This window comes from Solanum verrucosum, unplaced genomic scaffold (genome assembly GCF_900185275.1).
Source record: "Solanum verrucosum unplaced genomic scaffold, falcon-dt-bn FXZP01000144.1, whole genome shotgun sequence".
In the NCBI taxonomy this organism is placed as follows: Eukaryota; Viridiplantae; Streptophyta; class Magnoliopsida; order Solanales; family Solanaceae; genus Solanum; species Solanum verrucosum.
The window spans coordinates 1,114,409-1,142,091 of NW_026020773.1; the positions used below are offsets into that span (position 1 = coordinate 1,114,409).

The window sequence follows — 27,683 nt, forward strand, 5'->3', positions numbered from 1 at the left end:
CGCAATGTAAATGGCGAGTTGGTATGGAGTGATCAGGTAGGTGTCATGACACGCTAACTAATGTGTGTCGGTCAAAATCTAAATGACAGGCAAGATTAGGTTGATATGATGTGAGACAAGGGAACAATGAAGGGACAACCCCCATTAACACGAAGTACTATTCAAGTAATCGTGGCGGAGCCAGAATATTTATTACGTTCTTCGTTAGTCTTTTCTTTTTATTTGTTTTAAATAAAATGTTTATTTCTCTTTCTAACAATCGTTTAGTTTTTTTTTTCCATATATATGGCTCCCTATCAAGGATTTTTTTTCTCATACATATGGCTCAAACTCAAGACATCTGGTTAAGGGAAGAGCAACCCCATCTTTTGATGGTAACAATCGTTTAAATTCAATTTTTCATGTAACATGTTTGATATTATTAGAATAAAAGGTATTCTAATCAGAGGTGAACCCACGTGTATAGGTAGGGGTGCACGTGAACCCGTTAACTTTGGAAAAAAATCATATGTATATATGTATATCTATCTTAAGAAACTGACCGAAACTAGCATGTAATTAACCCGTGCACCCATAAGGAGCATAGTAATGCTCTTGTGTCACTAGTACAAGTCAAAGCAACTACCTTCGTTAACTCCTAAATTAAAATATTATTGGTAAACTCAGAATCTTGTCTTGGATTCAATTCCGGCTAATATTGGTACACATTCTAATATATTTTACATATCTTTAGTTTAATTAAGATCACAAATTTAAAAGTCTTGTTTATCGAGTTGAAAGATTTACATAACTTTTTTCTTTTTAGATTTATTAATAAATTACTCTGAATATATTGTTATTGTTGTTATCGTAGAAAAATTTATGTTGGAAAGGAGGGACAACCTTCATGTGACATAGGTCCCAACTATGTCTGTTGATATAGCGGCATGGACATATGGGATTTGTGATTAATATATATGACCTACCATAATTAATATTTTTTTGATTTTTCATGATTTTCTTGGCCAGATGTCTAAACTCTTTGATTAAATATTTTGGGGACATAGTTTACCAGCCATGAACGTGTGAATATATAGATGTCCAATTTATTAGCATTTGATTTAATTTTATAATTGATGATGTTTAAAAACAATAAATTATATGTCGATCTTACTTCTATTTTTATGAGGTAAAAGAACTATTTATTATAGTGATTTTAAATTAATATGCTTATGAATATTTAACAATTCTTTGAAATATACAAAATTTAGATATAAATTTCATTTGAACTACGTATATAATCGAGGAAAGTTAAGGGAATAGAATTACTTGAATTAGTGAGTTAATAATGAACGTGATCTTGTTTTTGTTATGCATTTCAGAGGCGGACCTATGTAAAAGAGAGGGAAATTATGGGACTCTGTTAACTTCAAAAATAGTTCTCTTTCTCTATATATACACGTCGTAAAAAATAAACAATTGATTAGACACCTTAAAACACGATTATTGACTAGAGGTATTGATCGAATTTGCTTCATAACTACAAATTTAACAGTACGATTCACTCAAAATAAGGATTGTATTCAACAAAATAATACGATATAATACAACAGGATGATAAATATTATAATACTTAAATTTCTTATAACCACACGCATGAAATCAAAAATCATTTTATTTAATAAAAAAAAGAGCATACACACGTGTGACGCGACGTATTAAATGTTGATAGGTGAGATGTGGGCCTCCCACACGTGTAGTTGAGTTTTTTTTGGACTTTTATTACATCCTTTTTCAAGTACTTACTTTCTTGTCTGTTGGTTTGGGTTTCATTTGGGTCAGCCCAATACCTATGGGCCCATTATCATGAGCTTATGTTCCTTCTTCCCTCAGGGCCCATTAAATGCATGGGTAAATAATAATTTATTTTTTTTAAAAAAATAACAAATAATTGAAGTTCCACGTGGATGTCGATTTTGACCCGTAAATGTGTACCCCTCCCAAACTGTTCAAATTTGGAGGGATTGACTAAATGACGTATGCGTTAACCGGTTAAAAAAAATAAGTGTACACAAATCATCCTATCTAAAAGCTTGAGTTCAAAGACAAGCGATGGAAAAGATGTTTTAGTTAGGTTGTACTATGATTTACTTTCAATCTATGTTGATCCAAGTAAACTCGGGGACGATTTAGGTCAGTCCCCGGGTCCATTATCATGCACTTATGTTTCGTTACACAGTTATTCCCTTGGGGACCATTATATAAATGAGTATGTCTGCCCCATGCATGAATTATTACTTCAAATTCAATGGAAAAAATGTATTTCCTTTTCACTAAATAATAAAATTATAAGAATAATGAAAGTTTCGCGTGAGTGTCAATTTTGACCCATAAATGTGTACCCCGTCTAACTGTTTGAATTTTGGAGGGATTGACTCGATGATGTATGCGTTTAGGGGTTACCAAGTAAGTTTACACAAATCAACCTATCCAAAAGTTTGAGTTCAACTTGGAATGCATTATTAGCCCAATCAACATTATTAGGCTTTTGTAGAATTTTTTTTTTTATAAAAAAGGTAAAAACCAAGGACAAATTACTTGAACAAATGAATTCTGAGTTAACGGAGTTGGGCTATGACCTATTTTCAAATTATATTGATCCAAGTAAAATTAGGGATAATACCTAGGGTACTATTCGCCCTTGGAGTGGTTCTGCCATCGAATACTTATGAATATCATGTGACATGATTGATGATTGTACCTCGGTGTTTGGTTAAACAAACATTCAACCGCATCACCACAACAATGATGGATGACAACCTTGAATCTCTTCTTTCTCAATAAAGTATCGGTAAGGAAAACTTGAAAGCTAATCCGACAACTCTTTGAATAGTAGTTGATTTACTGACTCAAACCATTTTAACATGTTCGATTGACATTCTTGGAAGTCTAATTTAATTTTAAGTATATATATAGTTCTTTTTTCGAATTTAAATTTAATACATTGATAAGTGAAAGTTTTTTATACCATAATGTTACTTGAAATTCAATATATAGCTATTTATAACAAAGATAGGTTAATAATCTTAAAAATAAGATAGATTATTGTTAGTACCGTATATAAAAGTAAAACATCATATGGGTCATGTGTGTGTGTTATGAACAGGGAAAGTTCTTGAAACAAAGAAGGCTCCAAATTGATGGATGCAAGGCCCATTTGACCATGACTGTCAGGTCTTTAAAGATGTGGTGGAACAATTGAGATTTCTTCATTTTAAATTTAAAAAAATTGAATTCGAGTTTGAAAATGGAGAATTCCATGGCATATACGTGTTTTTCTCCTTGAAGTGGACATATTTATATGAATTAGAATTAGTTGGAAACTTTCGATGTGAATGGTTAAACAAAGAAAACTTGGTTGTAGGAAGTGATGAATGCAATGTCACACACCAATGAATGAGTAAAATACTATCTTTTGTAAGACTTAGAAGAATTCTCCTCCATTTGAGCAAGCTTTTGAAGTGTGAGTTGGGACCAAAACCTAATTTGACATGGTATTAGAACCAAACCCGACATGGGCCCCCAAACGTGCACCCACCAGACAAGATAGTGGAACCCCGAATAAAGAACGTTTGTATTCGAGCGTGACGAGATGTAATAAATGGAATGTTCCACATCAGTGAATGAATGGAATCCTGAGATCCTTATAAAACTTGAATAATTGTGAAATAATTGAGATTTCTCTATCCTTAATAGGTGTTCCTCAAAATAGACACGACTAATATAAATAATTAATTAAACCATCCACTAACAACTATGTCTACAAGTGTGTGTATATATATATATATATATTATATATATATATATACACATCGAAACATCAATATACTAATTTCCATTAGCAATGATGATTGACTTATGATCATCATTTCTTGACACACAAAATAATAGTATTTATTGTGGGATGATTGACTTATGATCATCAATATAAATATATACTGTATATATATTGACACACTAGGATTTGAGGAGAGGGGTTAATTGTGGGATGCCCTACACATGGAATAGGGTTTGACTCCAATGTGACAAAAGCCCAACAAGTTCACATGCAGGCTAAGAAATGAATATGTGTGCACATGCTTTTATCCCCATTGTGTTGGCTCCTTTGCCTATATTCCTAGTATGTTCCTCTACCTCTTTTATCCCCACTCCCCCACCCCCACAACTTAAGGTTTGTTTGGTGGTGTACGATGTATTTTGTATTAAAATAAATGTAAATTTAGATATATTGTTTTTATTCAGGGTTCAATATGTATTGACTTTTTACAAGTTAAAAAATAATAATAATAGTTTGGTGCTTGAAGCATCAAGTCATATTAAGGTATTTTATTTTTTGTGTGAATAAAGTTGAATATATATAAATATTTAAAAATTTTAAAATACAGAAGCATTCTGCGTTTATGAATTCATGAAAGGGTCATATCTTAACTAGGTGTTACCCCATCAAAAGCATTGATGGTTGATTTCGTGGCTTGAATATGTGATTTATAGGTCATAGGAGATAATTTTATTATTGATCCAAGATTTCCTTTTGAATGTTTTTGAAATGAAAATTGCATAATTGCAAATTACGTATAAGAAAAACATTGTATAGAGTTGATGGTCTTTTTGCTTGTCCACTACTCTTAAAATATATTTACCTCGTATCACTTATGACTTAGTATATCAAGAAAAAAATATTTTATTTTCTTATGTTTTACCCTCAATATTTATTATTTATTCCCTAAATTAATTTTAAAATCTAAGACTAATCAAATGTCAATTAATATGAATATTATAGTAAAATTCTCATATTAATCATTATTTTAAAATTTAAATAAATAAGTAAAAGTGAACAAAAAGAAGTGATATGTGCGAAAGACAGAACGACAAAAATTCTTCTTGCATTTTTTCTAAACTTCGTCAAGCCTATCCGTTCACTTGTTCCAAACCAGAGTTTTTAGTTTCAAGATCGCGCTTTTAGTATGCGTGTGGTGAGATGATCCAAGCCTGATATCTACGGATCCAATCTTCTTTGTTCTTTCTAAATCTTCTTCTTGCATAGAAGAACACAATTGTTACAAAAACCAAAATTTTAATAATAGACGGTATCCCCTCTTAATTTTGAGTAGGCGGAACCATATAGGATTTAGAAAATATTTAAGAAAAGAGCGATAAGTTAATAATATATTCAATGTTAATTGATAGAGGTGTGTGAAAAAGACTCTTGTCTTTTAAGAGAAAAAGTGAGTGAGCAGTTGATGCAATTGGAAGGAATCCAACATCATAATTCTACATCATTATTTTATTTATCGTGAAGTCAAAAAATTTATTGAGGAGTTTTATAATATAAAAAAGTAAATGCTCAAAAAAAATCGAAAGGATTCCTCATTTAATATTTGTTCATAAAAATATTTTTAATTATTATACATAATTAAATAAATAATATAATTTCTTACAATTCCTTAATTTTATCTGTTTCCACACACAAATTCATCAAATCATCAATAATTAAGTCCATGTGAATAATTAAACAATTGAGAATAATAAAGGGTGGAAAAAAGATAAAAATTTACCAGCATTAAATATATTTTTTTATATTTAATTAAATATAAACACCCGATACAAATACCAAAGGAAAGTTAATGCATGAGAATATAAATCAAGCGTATGATAAGATCAAATTATAACCCAACAAGATATAAAAATCCAGCTCATAAACTTTAGCAAGTGTCAACAAATCATTTATCAAAGTAAGTGAAGACAAAAGCAACCCATTCCCCACCACCTTTAATATGCCATATTAATACCATTATACACTCTTTTTAGCACAAACACACCCTTCTCTATTTCATTCAATTGTTATTTCTTTGTCTCCTTTTATTTTTCTCAATGGCTAGTTTATTTTTTGGTAGCCACTAGCTAGCTAGTATTAAGTGTTCTTTTCGTTCTATTTTATATGATTTTTTTTATTATCATCTATTTTAATGAAAAGGGAAAAAAATAAAAGTAGTTTTTAATTTATCCTCCCTTATATTTCTGGCTAGAAAATGCTTTTGTTATTAGTTAACTAACTAGCTTAAAAATACCATTCAACTACTCAAATAACTTTAAATGTCCTTCCAACTAATTGACGGTTACTCCAATAAGAAAAGTTGACTAATTTTATCCTTAAACTATTCAAAATAGCATAATTTTACCTTGTTTCTAAGAATACATTTTTTATATGAACTAAAAGTCTTTCTTCCTAGACGCAAGATATACATTAAAAATAATGTTATCTTATATATATATATATATATATATATGTATATAATTTATTTTTTGACAGAGGAGGTTCGAATGAACCCTTTGCTCCCCCGACCCCTGATTTTGTGCATAGTCAAATAATGTTATATAAAATAAGGGAGTGGGGTAACAATTTAATAAGGTCTACCAAGTCCAATCTAGTTGCTAGTTTATCTCCTTCTCTCCCCTCTATATATTTTTAACTCTCACTTTTCTATCTCAAACCAAAAGTACTCTTAAATAAAATAACAAGAAATGATAGGGGAAGAAGAAAAAAGTAGTAATAAGTTGGATTTTGAGGAGACAGAATTAAGGCTAGGGTTGCCTGGTGGAGGAAGAAAAAATGTTCATGATGATAATGATACTTATAATGTTAATGGTAAAAGAGGTTTTGTGGATTTGAAGCTCAACCTTTCTTCTGATGTTAACAACATTAAGAATTCAACACTCAAAACCCCAGCTGCCAAGTATGTGTCTTTAAATTTTATCTTTTTTTACTTTTCTATAAAATGAAATGTTAGGTGATTTCTGTCCATCTATTTGAGTTTTGATGGACATCAAGTATTTGTGTTGGTATGAAGTAGTCGAGAGTTAGAATTTTTGAGTTTATGATTTTTGGTGTATTTTAGAAAATATAATTATTTAGTAAGTTATGAATAAATTATCTATAATTATTATCTGAATGTTTGAGTGTAAATATAGAGTTTAGATTGAATTTACTGAGCTTTTCGAATTTGTAAGCAGAACTGTAATTCTGCCCCTGGATGAGAGGTAGATAGGTAATCATGGAGTAGTTCTGGTGCCCTCAAGTTGCATCGTACCATTATCAATAGATAATAGAGTTCAGATAAATTTCTTACCGATGTGTTGTATATATCAATCCCTATATTGTTAAGACTCTTTAAAATCGATGTTATATTCGTATTGAATTTTTTTTTAAAAATACATAATTTTTTTTGGAGAATTTGACACACAATCAACAATATTTTTCAAAAATTCGAACAAATATATTTATACGAACTTGTATTCATATTTTATATTATCAGTGTATATAACTCATTTGAATGTATAAACAAATGATCAGGACACAAATTGTGGGTTGGCCACCAGTAAGGTCCTTTCGAAAGAATATTTTGACTTCCCAGAAGCTTGGCCAAGAGAGTGACAATATTTTAGTGAAGGTGAGCATGGATGGTGCACCTTACCTTAGAAAAGTGGACTTAAACATGTACAAGAGCTATCAAGAATTATCTGATGCCTTAGCAAAGATGTTCAATTCCTTCACTATTGGTATGACATATTTACTTCTTATATATATTTTCTATGAATTTAACTCTTTATCATGAACAAATCTAAAAAAATGAATTTATAGATTCTAAATTATTAATGAGTTTTAGATGAATTATTGTTATATTTAAGATTGATTTCTTCACACATATATATGCCAAAGCTACTAGTATTATTTGTTGAATTCGTAACTGATATTTTAGCTAGCTGCACTTATATAATTTATATACCTTGAGATACAAAAAAAAGAATTACACTTTAAGATAAGTACAAAAAGTGAATTTAGTTATATTATACTATTTGTAGTTGCACGGAGTCACCTTTGTCCAAAAGAAGTTAATTAACACCTTTTTATTGAAAAATTACGTTATGTGGATAGTTCACAGCTCAATTTATTTTTATTTTAATGTGTGTTATACTATATTATTTTAATTATTTTTAGTTTTTTCAATGTGTATATTTTCTTTTATATTTTGAATTTTCCCACTAAAGTTTTAATTATTTTATCAATTCTTTGATCACCTAAAAAATAACTATAAATAATTATTTATTTATGTGAAACTAATCACATGAAAAATATGAAAGATAACCTATACACAATAAGTGTTAAAATTATATTAATAAAGCATATACATAGAGCTTTTTCAATTTCAACACAACTTATCATTTTGAAGCTGACATAACAAACTACACGAGCCTCCCAACGAAGCCAACATAAATCTGAATTGAATAAAAAAAATAAAAGAAGGTTTGATTACTGTGGTATACCAGCCACCTATTCTGAAACTTCCAGCTCCAATCGAAGCATACAGATAGGTAAATAGATTTTTGTATGTTAGCGTATATAAGTTAAATTATATTTTCTTATATATAATAATTTGTGTGTGTGTATGTTTTAATATTACTGACTGAAATGAAACTGTGAAATAGTCCAAGGAATGAAGGATTTCATGAATGAGAGGAAACTGATGGACCTTTTGAATAGTTCTGATTATGTTCCTACCTATGAAGACAAAGATGGTGATTGGATGCTTGTTGGAGATGTCCCATGGGGGTAAGACTTTGACACCTTAACTATATACTATATTTAAAAAAAAAAAAATTTATATATACTCATTGATGGTGTAAAATATAGTTATAATTAAGTTGTTTATAAGGTAACTACAAATAAATTTTATGGTAGACAATAATGGATAATGACATGATAAAGATTTTAATTAACTTGCTATCACATGTTAAACTGTACTAATGGTGTATGTAAAACTGTCTTTTCACTTTCAACATGTTTTTTTTAATAAATCTATTAGTGTGGAATTTAAGTTAAATATATTGATAGTAACTTTGACCCCAACATGTCTTACAAATTTATTCATTGTGCGCTATGCCATCACCGAGCATATAAGTGTGCATTATTATACCATGTGAACTTATGATATGCCTTATAAAGCTCTTTCTTTTTTTTTTTACTTTCCTTCTCTCTTTGGATGTGAGATTTGGTGAAGGTGTCATGTACACCTCTTCTTTAGAATTCTCTAGCTTAGAAGTTTGATGGTACTTCTATGTAACTCCTCTTCATCAGTCTGCCTTCCGTCATAGGCATCACATACACTCACTCTAATAAGGGCTCATTGTCCCTCTCGTAGGTCTAACCCACCGCCGTACTAAAAGAGAAATTAAACCTAACTTTGATATCATATTTTTGTCACTACATCCTACTACCTCCGTCCACTTTTGGTTGTCATGGTTTCCCTTTTTAGAGTCAAACAATAATAATTTTGACTAACATTTTATGATATATTTTTTATCATAGATATGCAAAAAATTGGAGTCTATAGTACTTTTCGTATAGTTTTTTAATATCTATTTTTTTTTGTTTAAAATATCAAATTAATGTAATCTAATTTAACTTCGAAAATTAGTCAAATTGACTTTCGAAAAGCGCAACATGACAATTAAAAGTGGACAGAGGGAGTATAACATAGTACATGTATTGTCTCCTTCGGCCTAGTAGACCTTACATATTTGTCCTTTGTTCTATGCTGTTTTCGAAATCATAAGTATGTGTGTACCATGTGAACTTATATTATGCTTTATAAAACCTTTCATTTTTCTCTCTCATTTCAATGTGGAATTCTCCTAAGGCATGTCATCTGCACCCCTTTTTCAAAAGCTTATCAACCTAAAAATCTATCAATCCTTCCGTGACCCATCCACCGTCATGGACATAACACTACATATACTTAATTAATAACATTACATTATTTCATTTCAATGAACAGGATGTTTGTTGATTCTTGCAAACGCTTGCGCATCATGAAAGGAACCGAAGCAATTGGACTAGGTATGATATATGATATATATTACTTATTAATTACTGTTTTATTGTTATTTATTTTATCTTTGGATTAATTTGCTGCAAAATTGTAATTATAGTTAATTAACCAAATAGCTTACTTAGCATATTGATATTGATTATAACACTGAATTATTTTTCGAATTTAACTTTAGCACCAAGGGCTATGGAGAAATGCAAGAACAGAAATGGATGAAATCAGGCCGACTTCTTCTTATTATTGAATATAATCGATCAAAATTTTATCGATTATAGCTAGTGTTTGTCCGAATTAAATAGTGTATTATGTATTAATGCTACTATTGTGAAGTTGCTTGTATGTATTAATAATGAGTGTAGCATATTTATTTCTATATATGTGATTTATTTAGAGCTATAATATTTCTTGTTTAAAACTGACCTTATAAATCGTTTTGTCTAATAATAATAATAATTTAGTATGAGTTGCTTAATGCCTTCTTGTTGTTGTATTATATTCTTTTGTTAATAGTGAAGGCATTTATTCCCTAACATATAGGGAAAATATTCATGTGCAATGTCTACCAATCTTACCATATATTTTATGTATTATATGAACAAAATAATTGTATGATTTGAATATTAATGTGTGTGTTTTTTTCATTATTTTTGCCATTAGATTTTCATGAACCACATTGCACTATTCAGGAACCATAAATATTAGGATAATCTTACTAGTTTTCGAGTTAATTATTAAATATATTAGTTTGCAATATCATAAATTTTATTAGTTTTTAATGTGTCCAGATATGTTCAGATATATGGGGTTAAATTAAGTGTAATTTGTTCTAGATACATTGTATGCAGGTGGATTAGCATGTATCTACGATACACAGACAAATCTTGCTCGCTATTCCCCTATCTTACTCGTGTATATGGTATCCCATACATGTGAAATCACACCAAATACATGTATCTGGTGTGTATCTAGTGTATATCTAGTGTGATTCACATATATCTGAAATATATAGACAAATCTCACTCGCCTCCTTCTTGTTCTCGCTCGTCTCTTTCCCTATTTCAGTAAATCTAGTAGCAAAAATTATGAATCTAAATATATTTGACTTGAATTAATCTTGTATGAAATTAATAATTAGTGAGATAAAATATAATTATTTCATATAATTTGATAGTTTCACCTAAATATTATCCTTTGTAGGGTTAGTTTAGCCACCACCTTCACCAGAATTAGTGGCTTTATTTGATTCATCTAGAGGTTTATTTTATTTATATTAGCAGAATTATCCCCATAACAATTAATGGTATGACCAAATTTATCACAATAAAAGATAGGAGGAAGTTTATTTAATTAGGCCATGTTCATTGATGGCTATCTAGTTTTCATTAGGGTGTATAAAATCGAATCGAAAATCGAATTAAATTGCAAACTGAGTCAAATCGAGAAAAAAAATCTAACTAGTGGTTAGTTTGACTTGGTTTGGTATTGAAAAAAAAATTCGACTATATTTGGGTTGGTTTGGTTTTAACTAAAAAAAATCAACTCGAGACCAAACCAACCCGACATTATATATATAATTGTAAAATTTTATTTTATACAAAAAAAATTTACTTTGATATATTTTAAAAATATTTCTTATACTTTTTCATAGTTTTTATCTTTTAATATATTATTATTTCAAGTTTGAAATTTAGAATTCTAAATGGTTCAATAAAGATTATAGTCCACTTGGTAATTATAATAAAGCTTAAATCAAAATCAAATTAATACTAAAGCGACGAGAGGGAGTTGCTCGGATGGTAAGCACCCCTTACTTCCAATCCGAAGGTTGCGAGTTCGAGTCACCAAGGGAGCAAAAGGGGTGGGAGCTCCTAGGGGAGGGTAAAAAAAATAAAAATAAAAATTAATACTAAAGCAAAAAAAAAAAAACAATTCAACACTAAGAATGACAATAATATTGAATATTTGTTCTATGATTTTACATTGGTTTATTCAAATACATAATCTAATTTTAATTTCCTTTAATATTTAGTCATGCAACTAATACTTATTAAACTTATTTTAGCATGATTTAGTACTTTTAAATTATGATCATTTTCATTATGACTTGTTAATTTGCAATATTTATTTTATGCAATTTCATTATTATTATTTTTTGTTGGATATTTTAGTATCATTACTCATATAATATTTTGTGTTTTTTTCTTAAGAAACACCTTAGATAGTTGTATTTTGGTAGGATTAAAGAAATATTTGAAGTACAAGTAAATTATATGTTTGCATGAATACTTTACCAGAAAAATCCGAAAAAATCCAAAAAACCCGAGTTTTATTGGTTTGGTTTGGTTTATAGATTTAAAAATCCGACACAAATGATTTAGTTTGATATTTGAAAAATCCGAACCAACTCGGCCATGTACACCCCTAGTTTTCAAAGTAGAGAAAAAGAGGGAGGCAAACATTTGAATATAGAGTGAAGTATCAAAAACACCCTTAAACTTGACGCAAATTATTAGTTTCATCCTTAAATTATTGACAACCTTAAAAACACTCCTCTACTTGACTAACTAAACTTAGATACACTCCCGATATGCAACATGACATAACAAGTGGTCTCAAACTCTTGTAGGAGCATGGAGTTCTTAATAAAAATCGAGAAAAGTATTGAAATATACGTCTAAACTTGACGAGAATTTAGGGGTGTATTTCACTAATGTTGCAAGATCATGGGTGTATTTAACTTCAATTAGTCAAGTAAGGAGGTGTTTTTAAGGTTGTTAATAGTTCGGAGATGAAACTAATAATTTGCATCAAGTTTAGAGGTGTTTTTGATACTTGTCTCTTGAATATATGATAAAATATTTCTATTAAAATATTTTTAATTTAAATAAATAATTTTTTTTAATATGTGTCGTCTAGCTTTTATTAGCTTAAATAGGAAACTCGCAAACCTGATAATATCTGCTATGAAGTAAACTTAACAAGTGGGAAACTAAACCAAAAATTACTACTTTGACTGCGGCTCTGTATTTCTGAGTCTCAAACCCAATACACAAAACTGCCGATTTATACACACAGAGAAAAGAAGAAGAAGAAGAAGAGATCATCCCACCCCTACCCTCGTTTCTACCCCCACCCTACCAAATTCATCGCCGACCCACTTTCCCTTTCCCCAAATCAACCCGACCCATTTGCTCAATTTCAAATTTATACGACCCGTTTTGGATAATTCCGGGTTCTTTACTTGTGTTTTCGGGTCGAATTCAGAAATGTGGGTGATCTTTAGAGACCCGAATGTGTTGAATTGCTTTTGTAGCATGCAACGTTAAGGTAGAATTCAGTTTTTGATTGAGAAGAAAATATGAAGAATCAATTGGTGAAGAGAGAGTCGATTGTGGCATGCATGAGTTGCCCTCTTTGTCACAAACTATTCAGAGATGCTACTACTATTTCTGAATGTCTTCATACATGTAAGTTGACTAATTCTGTTCCGTTTAATTATATTAGTTGCTTACTTAATCTGCCATTTTTCTTTGGAGTTTTTTCTGTTACTATTGGAGTTATTTTTGATTTGGGTTTGCTCCATTTGCATCGATTAGCTATTTGTTGATACATGTGATAATACATAAACTTGTCCTTTAACTTGGCTTTAGTTGACTATGCCTTCAAAATTTGTACTAGACACATGCGTACGAGGAAATTAGGGTAAAATACACTTGAACTGATTTGTATTATGACATGTAGAACATGGGCATAGTACATAACTTGAACTGTGTTTACTTGTTTAAATTATACAAAAGATGCTAGTTGAGGCCAAGTTAAAGGGCATGTGTATGTATTATGCCTAGATTCGTTGGTCATATTTTTCAATGATTTGGCGTTATTTCTCGATTTGGGTTTGCTCCAGTTGCATGGATTAGCTTGGTAACTGTGTATATATAGCTTCCTATACATCTAAGTGTTTCATATGTGCTCAAGAAGTTAGAGGATTCCACTACTCTTTTGTTGTACACGAACTAGCTACAACTCTGTGCCTACTCTGTATTTTTGATGATTTGAGGGTAATTAGAACTAAGGTCAATATTTTCCATTATGAAATAATTGGGACTTACCACCTATTTGATCAATCTCATTGTATATACAGCTAGTGTAAATTTTTATTTTTTTTTGGTTTATATTAGGGGTTATTTAATAGGTATTGAGTTTAGATTTTATAGTATAAGCAATATTTGCATTATCAGGTCATTTAAAAGACAATTGGAGGTAATATATGGTAAGCAAATTGATAACCTGCAAAAGATGGTAAATGACTTGTAACGGTGACTACTTGTGTAAATATCTTTTGTAGAGTCGGTATATAAGTTAAATCCTAAATGATTAACTATAGTATGGGTGAGTTGGTTACCAAAGGAAAGGAAAGTTTTATAGTGTAAAAAATAAATCTTTGCACTATCAGTGTATGTAGCTTAAATCAGTTGGTTGATGTATGCGGAATTCTCTTTGTAATGCAACTTGCACTGCGAGATTAATATTTTGTACTGAGAACCCTTGATTATTAATATGTAGATTGTAGAAATTGAAGCTTCCACACAATTCCGTAAATGGAAATATCTATTTGTATCCTATATCCCTATTATATTTCATTGAGTCCAGTAATGTGATCTCAGTGACAAATTGGTCTCAAGCATAGGTGCCAATATATGCTTCTCGATCCATTTCTGTCGTTAGGCACATAAGCAAATTGGGGATCCTTAAAAAATGCTTCTGTTATATTTTGCAATCATTTCTAAGGTTAATTTCTTTATCATCCCCTGAGAAGCTACATCCTGTGATTTCCGTAACCAGTATAAATTGTTTGAGACATCTTGTTGAATGAATGGGCTGATTGTTCGTTACATTCAGATTAAAAGGGAGAAATTTGCATTCTGGTTTGTGCAATGTTAAAACTGGTATTTTACATGAACACATTGTTTTGACAACTTTCTTTGGGAACTCCACCAAGTTTGCAGGAAATGCATCTATAAGAAGCTCTCGGATGAAGATTTGGAATGCTGTCCAGTATGCAATATCGACTTAGGCTGTGTGCCATTAGAGAAATTGAGGTCATAATTTTCTTTTAACTCCTTGTTCTTTTTCTTTTAATTTTTGACATGTGTACTGTGCTTGAGTACTCAATTCTACAGTTGTCTAAAATATTCTAGTTTTACATTTTTTCTTCTTCTTTTTGTCCCACCACCTGGAACTTCAAGCCAAATATTTCTTCTAAGCTTAGTAACTTCGTTCTTTTTCTTTTTTTATTATTAAGTAAAGTGATAATTTCGTTAATTTGCATCCAAAGTTTGTTGATGACTAGAACAGCTGTGCAAATATTAGCTCTTGTTCCTGTGATTAGTGGATATAATTCAAGGGGCTAACAAAATCCTTGAATTTATCAAGTCTATTTACATGTTCAAGCTTACACCAACAAAAAAGGTTCTTTAAACATCTAGCCTTTAGCAAGTATTAATGGATCGCTTTCACCATTTAACTAAGCTAGTTCAACATAATTCTTCATTTTCTAGCACTAACTTTGCTACTTTGTCTGTATCTATTAATATATGCCTATTATTTTTCTTCTATCATTCCATAAATGTGAGGAGATTTACTGACAATGTTTGTTGTTTCCTGTTCCTTGTTAAATTTGATTTTTCAGGCCCGATCATAAGCTAGAAGATGTAAGAGCAAAGATATTCCCTTATAAGAGGCGAAAAGTGAAGGCGCCTGAAATTGTGCCTTCAGTTACATTGCCAGTTAGAAGGAAAGAGAGATCACTTTCATCATTGGGCGTCAACACTCCCAGAGTATCTACACATACTGGAATGACAGGAAGAAGATCAAAATCAGTGGCAAGAAAAGCATTACGCAGCTCTACCTTTTCCACTGAGAAAGCTATCAAGAATGAGGAAGATTCTGGAGAAGAGCCAGATAGCTCTAGCTCACCAGACACTTTCACAAAGTCTTCTCAGAGTAAAAGGCAGGTAAAGTCATGTCCTTTGGACCTTATATATGTAATTTTATAGAACATGAAATTTGGAAAATGACCTAAATATCGTGATTCTCAATGAAGACAGAATTAGCAAGAATATGCTATATTATTAACTTAGATACATAGAATGCATCGAGAATATTTTAATGTATAACGGTATTAGTTCTCTTGACTTTTAAAATCCCACCTCAAACTCAAGGTAGTGAGCAACTTGAGTTTTCAACTGAAACTGTGAAGTCAATTGGTGTGTGACAGACAAGTTATTGTTGAAGGAACAACCAGCTGTATAATGTTGTCCAAATATTGTCATTGAAATAGTGCACAGTCACCAAAAAGAGAAGTGGTGCTAGAATCCTTTCTTCCTCAAAACTCTATGATAACTGAAACAGCAAAACGAAGTGCTTCTCGCATCACATACCAGAAGTAATCTGTTCTCAACCACCGGATTGAGGAACGATGTTGCAAATCACCAGGACATCATCCGTGTAGCTTGAATTGACGGCTAAGAAGTAACGGAATAAGTTGATGGAATAATAACCGAAATTGAAGTTTTGAAGGAGGAAATTATTACCCAAACTCTAATTCCAAGAAGAGAAGGGAAGAAGGCTTTTCCAGAATAATGGCCACAAATTTAATAATCAAACTCTGATACCATAGAAAAAAAAAAGTAGAAGGCCTTTTAGAACAGTAACCAAAAAGTTGAATTTTCAAAGGAGAGCTCCTTATACAGGAGTTAACTCTAAATAAGTTAAAGTTCAGAGTACATGAATTAAAAAAAAGCTATTTTAGATAATAAAATATATCTAAATACTGAGATTCCTAACCATCTCAGAATTAGGAAGTACACTCTATACTGTCAACGTATTCACACAGAGTGAATCTAGAACATTGTGAAATATTATTAATTCTCAACTTTCGGCATCTGAAATGTTCTATCTATTTTTCCTGGTAAGTTTTTCTTTGGTCAATGGTATCCCGATTTAACTGTGAATATTACTATATCGGTTGTACTCATGTGATTTTTCCAGAATTATTCCAATGCCGAGCCTTCTAGCCATCCCACATCGGACAAAGGAACTGACAATGGCACTGAACAACAAGAAGGCAAAGTTGATTTGTGGAAACCTTTGGATTGTTTGGTGGAAGTAGCAAACAAGAACAAATGTTCAAGGTTTACTTCACAGGGTTCTGTTTGTAAAACAGAAAGTTTGCATTGCCATGACAAAGAACATGGACAGAAATTGAAGGTCCAAGGTGACAAATACAGCTGTGTTCCTGTTCCTGCAGAATCAGAAAAAACTAAAAAGTTGCGAAGAATTCGCCGAAAAAAGGCATCAACTTTTGGAGAATTTAGTATATCACCACAAGCTGTGCTGGATTCAATCAGTGTCAAATGTGAAAGGAGGACTAATCCAATTTGGTTCTCATTAGTTGCCTCTGAAGACCAGTAAGAATCTGCTTTTATTTTACATAACTTTTCTGTTTATTATGTATATAGAGTAAAGATTGAACTATTAATTGTTTTTATCACTAACTCTGCAATTAACTGTTTCAGGGACGGAAGTGCACCTTTGCCCCAGATTTCTGCAGGTTACTTGAGGATAAAGTATGTTTTTTTGTGATATCATTTGATTTCGTAGTGAAACAATTAATTTATCCTGCTGTTCTGTCTAGGTTCTGTATTATGCTCTGATAAGTCATTTAGTTTGCACAAAGAATGTCTATTGCTTCATGAAGTTTGACACTTGAAACGTGGTACTCCCTCTGTCCCAATTTATGTGATGGTGTTTGACTAGGCACGGTGTTTAAGAATGAGAACCTTTGAAATTTGTGGTCTTAAACAAACTATAGGTATTTCGGTGGCAATAAATCATCTAATTAAAGAATAAAATGGGAAGTTTTAAATTCAATTGTTACTAATATAGAAATGTGCCATTTTTTTTAGAACTGTCTAAAAAGGGAAGAATGTCACATAAATTGGGACGGAGGGATTAATATTCTATGCCCTTCTTGGAGTGAGAAGTTGGAAGAGGGATGCTGAATTTCTTCTTCTCCAATTTCACAATTTGGTGATAGTTTCTGTTTGCATAGCTATGTGGATGTCATATCCATTTTCTCCTAATACAAGTAAAAAGGAAAACTAGAATTGACAGATAATGATAATTATGATTTCTTCCTCTCCATTTCCGCGATTGTGTGATAGTTTGTGTTTGGGTATAGGATGTCTATGAATACAAATAAAAAGGAAGAATAGAAGTGACAGATTATGGTGACTACTTTGTTTCTTTTCAAGATCACTTGAGCTGACCTTCATAGTTGGTTATGCTTTAAGTCTGAGTACATTTAGATTAATTCTAAACTAAAAAAACAACCTGATTGCATAAAGTGGTCTGTGAGGACAAATTTAGCATTTGATTTAAGTTGCCTTTAGCTTGAGAATTTGACGAAGCATCGATGCACCTTTTTTGCTTTTCACTGAAAGGTATAGCTCATGATTGTATAATTGTATTCATATATTTTACATTCTACTGCAGGGATGGCAATATTCCAGTTTTGTTCATCCAAAAGTACTTGATGAAGAAGTTGAATCTTTCTAGCGAAGATGAGGTAATTATCTTTTTGTATTTTGGCAGTTAAGCAATCAATAAATGTTATCACATTTGTTTACAATCCTACCTATTCTGGTTTCAAGGTTACAAAATATTATGTGAGGGCATGATTTCCTGTAATTCATTGTTCTGTTGGGTGTAATGTTGGTCCTGTCAGTTTTAGAACTTGGTTTTCAAGAAAACTGGTCGATCATGAAAATTTAAGGGGTAATGAAAAGGGGGCCAGAAACTGTTATCAGTATTGCACCCCCCCCCCCCCCCCCCCCCCCCCAACTTCAGAATGAACTAGCGTGACATTTTTATGCATTGGTGACAGAACTTTGTTTTAAATGAACAGTTATAACTTCACATAATATAAGGATGGGGAAATGGCCAATAGGTATTGCTTGTTGTGAAGTGGGAATTTGGAAGCTAAATACTTAGTTTTCCTGTAATCTTCGTTTTTTTCTTTTCCTTTTAAAGTGTTCTCTTTTTAGGAATTGATGAGGACAAAGTTGTAAACAGGAGCTTGGCTCTAAGTTACTGTCATTTTGACTTAAGTGAATGCCAAGACGAGTAGGCGATTTCCAGCTTTTCGTATTTTTAGCATCTCCATGAACTACTCTCTTTTTATGCATTACCTATGCTCTGTCTCTTCCATATCTACGCTATCAATCAGACTTGTCCAGAAGGTACCTATGGACTAGGTTGCTCGGACTCTTCAAAAGTACTGTGGCACCCGTGTCAGGTCATCCAAAAAGGCTATTAAGAGTCCCACATCAGATATGGGATGGGTAATTGGTCGGCTTATATGGTCTTGGACAATCCTCACCCTATGATAGCTCTTGGGGTTGAATTAGACCCAAGATCCATTTCCTTACAAAGGCACTACTTTTGGAGGATCCGACATGCACCTGTTGACAGTTGAAGAGTGCTTAGACTCTTCATCCAAGAAGGCACTCTTTTTGGAGGATTTGAAGAGTCTGAACAACATAGCTTGTGGGTGATAAGTGTGGCTGATATCACTTGTTGTCTTGCTTAAAAGTAAAGAGACTACTGTCCTTGTACCTACCTAGAAATAAGAGAGAGAGAGAGTGTGTTTTCTCTTGTCGTAAATCTCAGTGTCGAAAACATACTAAATTTGATGATATTTATGTTGTGCTAACTGTTTTTGTTCTCTTGTAGGTTGAGATTAGATATATGGGACAGTTGATAGTCCCCACTCTACAACTGAATAGTTTAGTTGATATGTGGCTTCAATCTACCACATCCGAAAGAGTTCCAGCAATAGTTGGTTCATCAGCTAACGATTTCGTGATGGTGTTGGCTTATGCTCGCAAGGTTCCAAGCCTTATGTCTTCTTGAACTGTTCTTTTTTGCCCCCACATACTTGATAATCTGTACAACCCCAGTGCATAAGTTGAAGTAGCAGCCCGGAACTGCTTAGTTAGCAAGTCTCGTATTAGGAAATGTGGTGAGCAATTAGACGTGCAGGTTATTTTACAGCAGCTGGCGCTGCTACTGTTACAAATCAGAAGTAAATTAGCAACGAGACCATAAAGGAGAAGAGCTTAGCACTTGTGGCACTCGCGAGATACGATGCTTTCAAGTTGAAATGGTGTTTCTCTAATCTGTTGTAAGTTTGAAACACTGCACTGTACTATTGTAGATTGTGAATTAGGATTATGCTTTCATATTCTTGTCTGTTTTTAGTAACAAACACAAACTTTAGGGCAGTTTTTGTGTGTTCAACTGCACCCTTCATAAACTCTTCAACAGATCCTTCTTTTTTCAGCGAGTAGATCGTCTTTTCTTAAGGTTTTGTACTACTACTACTCAAGTGATACGTGAATTGCTCACTTTGAACTTGGCTCCGTTTGGGCATGATTGCTCTTTAACTTGACCTCATTTCATGTTTTTGGCCTCTAACTTTGAGTGTGCACAAGTAGATACTTAAACTTATATAAAGTTGAACAAATAGACATACACGTTCTATGTGACATCTTACATGACAATTTCGTCCTACGTGGTGCCCTCCATTTATTTAATTTGCATGGTTGCACCCAAACTATTGCTAGTCCTCCCTGGACTTGGTCGAATAAAACTACAAATGCATAAACGTGTCATGTAACTTGACTTTAGCCAACATATCTATGCCTTCTAACTTAGGCGTACACAAGTGGACTTAAATTTGTCAAAAGTTGAACAAATAGATGCATATATTCTACATGACAATTTGCATGGAATATGCTCGAACTGATTTGTATCACGCCGCCATAGAGGATCTTATAAATGAGATTTGGGGAAGGTGAAGTGTACACTGACCTTATCTTTACCTTGTAGAGATATAATGATTGTTTTTTATAGACCCTCGGGCCTTTGACTCAAAGTAAATCATCTCAAAACAGTTTGTCAAAAAAGGCGAAAGTAGTAAGAAGTCAAATGTAACAACATAACATTATTCAAGAAGTTATTGAACTTATATAGCAATTCGTCTTTTTCTTTTATTGTTTTCATTCATATTTGATATTCATATTTAAGTCTCAGATCATTCAAATTCATGCTTGTAAAACCTATTTAAACAAAAAGCCTCTCTAATGAAACTCTTTTATATATTCAAAACTCGAATCAGAGACTTCGATTATACATTAATTCAAAATTTGTGTTATGATTGTTTGTAACTTTATATGCCAGATCCCTAGGTACTTTTTTTTTTCCCTATGCTCTTTAAGCCACAAAAAGAAAAAGTTGTGTTCTTTTTTATTACGTGACCTTTTTTTTGCTCTCAATTATTCCAACAATAATGACAAGACGAAATAAAGCATTTTTTATACTATTACTGTAAATTCTGGCTTTATTATACTCTCAAATCGAATCAAAAGGAAACAATATCCGAGATTAGTGCTATGCAATTAAATTAAAATTAAATTTACGTCGAAAAATTTCATATTATAATTACAAGGAAAAAGAAGGTAAAAACTTTCTAAATAATACTATGATCTCGAATCTGAAAATGAAAAGAAAGATAAATCTCTTTATCTTCAGAGGATAAAAGCAAGGTCTAAATATGCATTATCCTTGTTAGACAACACTTATAAGATTATATTGAATATTTGGTATTATAGTTTAAGATGTTTATGTATTTCTTTAAAAAAAAGTAATTTATATAATAAAAAAAGAGTATTTGTCTCAATTATTATTTTATGTTTGGTTAATTATCTCATTTAATTAATAAATAATACTATGGTACAATTTAAAAAATCAATATATTTCTTGTTTTCTTAAAATATCAAATATTTTAAAAATGAATTTAACGAAAATAAATAATGTATATGCATAATATCAATATATTATATCAAGGATCAATGCATATTAGGAATAGTATGAGATTAGTTCAGACTCTTTTCACTCTTAATTGTTTCAAATTTGAGCCTCTAAGATTTAAAGTACACCTTTGAAATAGAGTATTGTAAATTTAAATTTAATCGAGTTTTAAGATAAATAAAGTACTAAATTGAAGTTAAGAAAAAAATATAATCACATTATTTTTTCTTGAATCAACGGTCTACGAGCAATAACTTTTCTATCTTTTAAGTTAGTGATAAAATCTTACACATACTATTATCTATTTGTAAACTACTTCGTATCCAAGAGGGTTCAAATCCGAGACCTCTTGGTTAAGGACAGAGACATACTTATCACTCTATTACAATCCTTGTTGATTACATCGAATATATTATTGTTATAAAAAATAAGACCAACAAAGAAACTAAGGAATAAAAATAATATAATTAAAGAAAACAGAAGGAATAATTATTTTGGGACCTACTTTGAAATCTGTGAGTCTATGACAGAGACATCAGTTTTAGTTTGGTCCTTTGTTTTTCTCAGGTCTTATTATTACAATAATTGACAATTAATACACCACTAAATGACAAAAGTATATTTGAGAATATATTCAAATCAATCAATTAAATATATACTAAATGCATTTTAATCCTTTTAAGTATATCAAAAGTTCGACACTTTTAGGGTTCATCAAATATTTAATAATTTATACTTGACGAAAATAATGGAACTTTTTTTAAATTTTAATTATAAACATTAAGAAGATAACAACCATATTTTAATGTATTTAAAATCACAAAATTCAAATATTTTTATGCTTTCTTAAACTTTATATCAAAATAAAATATGACAAACAAATTAAAACTGAGAAAATACTTACATAAACTATTTTGAACTTATCCACAAATATAAATGATCATTTTTTTGTTATTTTCTCATTCAGGGGCGGACCCACGTGGGTTAAAGGGTTCAATCTCCTCAGCAAAAAAATTACACTGTATATATGAAGTAATTTTCTGTATTTATGTAGATATATTAATTGTGACCGACCTCATGAACAAGAAGCAAACTGTAGATAATGGTAGATCTCCGTTTAAAAATTAACCCTTGCGTCGAACTAACTTTTTGTACCTATAAATCATATACTCTACTTCCTTGGAATTGTATTTTATTGATTTATTTACACATTTATATTTTTATTTTTCAAATTCTTGAATGAAAATTCTAAATCCGCTACCGTTCTCGTTAATACACTCATAAGTCGTGATCCAATAAGAAAATATCAAATGGTCCAAAAAAAAAAAAACAATGAGAGATTCCCTCTCCCTCAATCTTGAAGTACTCAAATGCTAGTACTATACTTGACTAATGAGTCTACTGTTGTGTGTGATTCTCTCTCTAATCTTATTCCATTTGTTTTCTAAAAATAAACAATCATAATACTGGAATAAATATTAAAGATTGCAGCTTTGCATACTTTTGGACTTTGTAATTTTTTGATTTTTCTTTAGCTGAGCTAAAAAGTCTTCTCTTTCACACACCCCAAAACCTTTTTTTTTCCCTCATCAACTACCCACCCCCACCTCAACCCCCAACCCCTTATGAAGATTGAAAGAATCTAGGGTTTGACAACACATCATATAAGTGTAAAGATCCAATCTTTATTGCTTTTTTTATCTTGCTGGTGTTATTATAGCTGATTTTCCCATCTTGGGTATGTTTTATTTTCTGTTAATTTCATTCTTAGAAGTGTAAAGATCCAATCTTTATTGCTTTTTTGTCTTGCTCAATGCATTTGGTGCTGTTTTTATATTGATTTTTCCATTTGGGCGTGTTTTATTTTCTGTTAATTTTCATTCTTGATGTAAAAGCTGGTTGTTTCAGCATGGTTTCTTTGTTGAGTTTGGTTTCTTGAAATTTCATTCCAAGAACCCCTTTTTGTTTGTGTTTTTTTTTAAAACTGTAGATGGGTGTTTATTGCTTCTGTTTTCATTGTTTTTCTTTTTTTCCATAATTTTCAGGTTGATTGAAGTTGTGTATCTTGAGTTTTATTTTTGTTTTTGAGAGGATGTGTAGTTGTTCTTGTGTTTTGGGGGCAACTCTTTCTGCCCTTTTTTTGGTTATTTCTATCTATGTAAGAATCTTTTTGGTTCTTGAAAAGAAACAGTTCAAGAATGTTCAATTGGCTGAAATGAATTTATAGATTCGCAAAAGAACCAAATTCTTGTTGGCGTTTTTTTTTGAAGGATAGTGTTTTGTTTTTCTTCCTTTTGTGTGGTTTGGGTTGAGCTTAAATGATGCATTTAGTGTTCGTATAGCTGATCCCAACTTGTTTGAGCCTGAGTCGTAGCAATAGTAGTACTTGTTTGAGTTTGCGGAATTTTTGTGTTTTTTAGGGGTTGAGAGAGGTGAAATGGAGGAAATAGAAGAAGTTAACAAGGCTGCAGTTGAGAATTGTCATAGAGTGATTAGTCTTTTATCATCTAGGACACATGATCAGATTTTGTATACGAATTTAGTTAGAGAAACTGGAGAAGCTGTATACAAGTTCAAGAAAGTTGTCACTCTTTTGAATTCAACTTTAGGTCATGCAAGAGTGAGGAAATCCAACAAATTCAAGACCCCTTTACCTCATAACATCCTTGTTGAAAACCCGAATTGCAAAATCGATGATCATGTGAAAGCTCTTAGGTTACTTCCTATCGACTCTCCTGAAAACCAAGTCCTAGAGATGGGTGCTAATGTGAAATGTAATCTAACTTTAGGAAGCCCTTCTCTGGAATTAAGTTCAAATAGTAGAAATCCCCTTAATTTTGGCCAACAAACGCCTTTCCCGAGCTATAACTATCTTCAACAGCAACAACAGCAGCAGCAACAACAACGGCGGTTTCTACTTCAGCAGCAGCAGCAGCAATTGAAACACCCCGCGGAGATGATGTACAGGCGGAGCAATAGTGGTGTTAGTCTTAATTTTGATAGCTCGACATGTACTCCGACCATGTCTTCGACTAGGTCATTTATATCCTCATTGAGTGTGGACGGAAGTGTTGCTAATGGTAATAGCTTTCATTTAATTGGGGCTTCACACTCTGCGGATCAGAGCTCGTTCCAACACAAGAGAAAATGCTCCGGAAGGGGAGATGAGGGAAGCGGGAAATGTGGAAGCAGTGGAAGATGTCACTGTTCAAAGAAGAGGTTTGTATTTTATCTTGCTTTTACATTTGATTCTTTTTTATCATATAATGTCTTATAGGTGATTAATAACTTTGGAATTGTCTTCATATAGGAAACACAGAGTAAAGAGATCCATCAAAATACCTGCGGTAAGTAACAAGCTAGCTGATATTCCTTCCGATGAGTATTCTTGGAGAAAGTATGGACAAAAGCCGATCAAAGGTTCTCCGCATCCTAGGTACTATTCACACCTTCTTCCGTAAGCTGCATCTCAATTACCACGTTTTGCGAATCGGAACTTTATGATTATCAATTTTAATCTCATTCTTGCCATGTGCATCTTGATCAAAGAGTTGGAGAGTGAAAAAGTGTATTCCCCAGGATTAGTTGTCATGTTTAATGTATGTGGTTGATGGCGGATGCAGAGTATGAAGTACATGTTCTTGTGAACCAATTAACTTTTGTCTAGACCTTGTATACCTATTGAGAAATCCACTGAAATATTTATAAATATTTGACTGTGAACCTTGTCATTATCATATCTTATCTTTGAGATTGTTTTAGGAATCCATTAACTTCAAATCGCTATTCCGCATCCGTCTGTATTGCTGATGTTTGCAAAAGCTACCTCAATCCTTAAGAAGATACGTTATAAGGAGCTCCAGTCTAACATGAAAGCTTATCTCTTTCACATGACTCCCGTCCTTCTCGTTTGGCGTTAAGACATACTTCTTATTTGGGTGGTGAAGTGAGTAGCTCGATTAATATAATGATTAACTAAACGATCTTTTTTTTTTTTGGTCAATTGAAAAAGAACAATGGTTATACTTGACTTGTTGATTCTTTTCATTCAATCAACTGATACTCAATAGTATGCACATATTGATATGCTGTTATATTGAGTTTTTGCTTTTACTTCCGGGATCTGTGGTGTGATAGTTGCTCTATCAAGTCGCTTTTATTGATCACAACAACCAATCCTTGCTTTGATTCTGTACAAGTTTAATGCATTTTTGCGTAGACTTAACGCCTTCCTTGACGTATGCAGGGGATACTATAAATGTAGCAGCATGAGAGGTTGCCCTGCCCGGAAACATGTCGAGAGATGCTTGGAAGATGCTTCAATGCTTATCGTGACATACGAAGGTGAACATAATCATCCCAGGTTGCCATCACAATTGGCTAATACCTGAAAACTATCGGAAACTTTAACAAAGCTGATCACAATCCTCGACAGCTTTTTGTGTACTCTGTTATCGATTGGCTTCCGTTGTTACTGTACATATGGTATTTTGGTGGAGAAAACATCAATTCCGGGTTGAAGAACTATGCGATAGGATTCGAGATTTTCCTGATTGTAAGAATATTTCATGATCAAGTATGAATCCTTTTTTTGTAATTTAGCCATTGTGGTAACTTAGTTTTGTGATATGCATGCTTTCAGGTTGTAGATTTTGATTTGTTACAATGCAAAGTAAATTTATATTCCTTTTATCTGTGTCCCTCACCCCTCCTCCGGGGGCGGATTGGGACTTAACCCAACACCTTACGACACGAGCTTACGACAATCATCTAGATGCTTAATTACAAGTTCATGTGAATTTGACAGAAGTTCTCAATCTCTGTATATATGAATAAATCTACTAAATGTTAATAAATATTTGACCATAGACATAGCTATTATTATAATTAAGCCCCTTATAATTAACTTGAAGTCGTTGTAGAAATTGATTATGGTAGCCCCCCCACAACCGGAAAACATGTTTAAAGATGGTAAGAAGATGGAAATTAGGATTTGTTCTCATAAAAGATTCAAATGAGCAAGGGAATTATGGTCTTTCTTAAGCATATTGTAATATTGAAATGAAAAAATTCTTGATAGGGAACACATTCCTTTGTTCGCTTTTCAATGGACCGTATGCTGAGTAAGATTAAATAAGTTTGGCCAGTGGGTATCAGATACCAAATTATTTTACCAAAAAGTTGTAACGTGATAATATAAAAAGATTTATTCTCTAATCAAGTCATCTATAAAATAACTACAAGTAACTGTCCATTATAAAGGTTTATTCTCTAATCAAGACAACATGCTATAGTATATTAAGCATATTCTTAATATTAAAATTATTTACATCGTCAATATAAAAACAACTTTTTTTTCTATCTTTTAGAGCTATGAGTTAGTTTAATCCAACTAGAAGAGTAGTGAAAATGACCTACGATCCCAATCTTTTATGCTTGTGTTGTGTAGTAGTTCTTCCTCTTGTTCCATCGAATGTACTTAGAAAAGTAGTTGCTGTACTCGATAACATTTGATTTTGTTCTTGCTAATAGTTGATAGTAAGGTAGAGCATCTTGTAGTGGAATATGGTAAGCATAGCATCTAGAAAAAAGAATATGTTAATTAAGTGCCCAAAAGAATTTTTTCTCTATATTCACTTTTTGTCACTTGTTTTGTGAATAAGAAAGGCAACAACTATGAAAGCTAACACACTCTATATGACTAAGACATTCATTATATTTTGTTAAGGAATCATTGGTTAGTTCTCTATTGGAATACCTATGAAAGCAACTTCAAAATATAACCTAAGGCAATCTTCACAATATACCTATGAAAGACATTCA

General features: G+C 31.9%; 3 protein-coding genes across 5 annotated transcripts; all 3 read left to right on the forward strand.

The window, feature by feature from the left end:
• The first annotated feature begins 6,561 nt into the window (after positions 1-6,561).
• On the forward strand, positions 6,562-10,301 carry LOC125812856 (auxin-responsive protein IAA16-like). The gene is made up of 5 exons (XM_049492312.1): positions 6,562-6,773; positions 7,391-7,596; positions 8,524-8,647; positions 9,873-9,934; positions 10,102-10,301. The coding sequence occupies exons 1-5, from the start codon at positions 6,562-6,564 to the stop codon at positions 10,140-10,142; spliced, it is 645 nt and encodes a 214-aa protein (XP_049348269.1). The 3' UTR covers positions 10,143-10,301.
• A 2,761-nt stretch (positions 10,302-13,062) lies between these two features.
• On the forward strand, positions 13,063-20,439 carry LOC125812968 (E3 ubiquitin protein ligase DRIP2-like). 2 transcript variants are annotated; one of them, XM_049492447.1, is made up of 7 exons: positions 13,063-13,393; positions 14,926-15,025; positions 15,616-15,940; positions 16,977-17,395; positions 17,504-17,554; positions 18,483-18,555; positions 19,722-20,439. In XM_049492447.1, exons 1-7 carry the CDS (start codon positions 13,285-13,287, stop codon positions 19,899-19,901), a joined length of 1,257 nt encoding a protein of 418 aa, XP_049348404.1. In that variant the 5' UTR covers positions 13,063-13,284; the 3' UTR covers positions 19,902-20,439. The 2 variants fall into 2 exon arrangements, with proteins under 2 accessions (XP_049348404.1, XP_049348405.1); XM_049492448.1 differs by having other exon boundaries at positions 13,144-13,393; positions 14,933-15,025.
• Positions 20,440-23,191: 2,752 nt separating this feature from the next.
• On the forward strand, positions 23,192-26,508 carry LOC125812891 (probable WRKY transcription factor 21). Of its 2 annotated transcripts, XM_049492357.1 has the most exons (4): positions 23,292-23,598; positions 24,281-25,079; positions 25,171-25,296; positions 26,107-26,508. In XM_049492357.1, exons 2-4 carry the CDS (start codon positions 24,298-24,300, stop codon positions 26,249-26,251), a joined length of 1,053 nt encoding a protein of 350 aa, XP_049348314.1. In that variant the 5' UTR covers positions 23,292-23,598; positions 24,281-24,297; the 3' UTR covers positions 26,252-26,508. The 2 variants fall into 2 exon arrangements, with proteins under 2 accessions (XP_049348313.1, XP_049348314.1); XM_049492356.1 differs by having other exon boundaries at positions 23,192-25,079.
• The last annotated feature ends 1,175 nt before the right edge of the window (positions 26,509-27,683 follow it).

Coding starts and splice junctions, on each gene's coding strand:
- LOC125812856 (XM_049492312.1), top strand. CDS start 6,562: ATGATAGGGGAAGAAGAAAAAAGTAGTAATAAGTTGGATTTTGAGGAG. Junction 8,648..9,872: donor GTTGGAGATGTCCCATGGGG/GTAAGACTTTGA, acceptor TTCAATGAACAG/GATGTTTGTTGATTCTTGCA. Junction 9,935..10,101: donor AACCGAAGCAATTGGACTAG/GTATGATATATG, acceptor ATTTAACTTTAG/CACCAAGGGCTATGGAGAAA.
- LOC125812968 (XM_049492447.1), top strand. CDS start 13,285: ATGAAGAATCAATTGGTGAAGAGAGAGTCGATTGTGGCATGCATGAGT. Junction 15,941..16,976: donor CTTCTCAGAGTAAAAGGCAG/GTAAAGTCATGT, acceptor TGATTTTTCCAG/AATTATTCCAATGCCGAGCC. Junction 18,556..19,721: donor ATCTTTCTAGCGAAGATGAG/GTAATTATCTTT, acceptor GTTCTCTTGTAG/GTTGAGATTAGATATATGGG.
- LOC125812891 (XM_049492356.1), top strand. CDS start 24,298: ATGGAGGAAATAGAAGAAGTTAACAAGGCTGCAGTTGAGAATTGTCAT. Junction 25,080..25,170: donor TGTCACTGTTCAAAGAAGAG/GTTTGTATTTTA, acceptor GTCTTCATATAG/GAAACACAGAGTAAAGAGAT. Junction 25,297..26,106: donor AAAGGTTCTCCGCATCCTAG/GTACTATTCACA, acceptor TGACGTATGCAG/GGGATACTATAAATGTAGCA.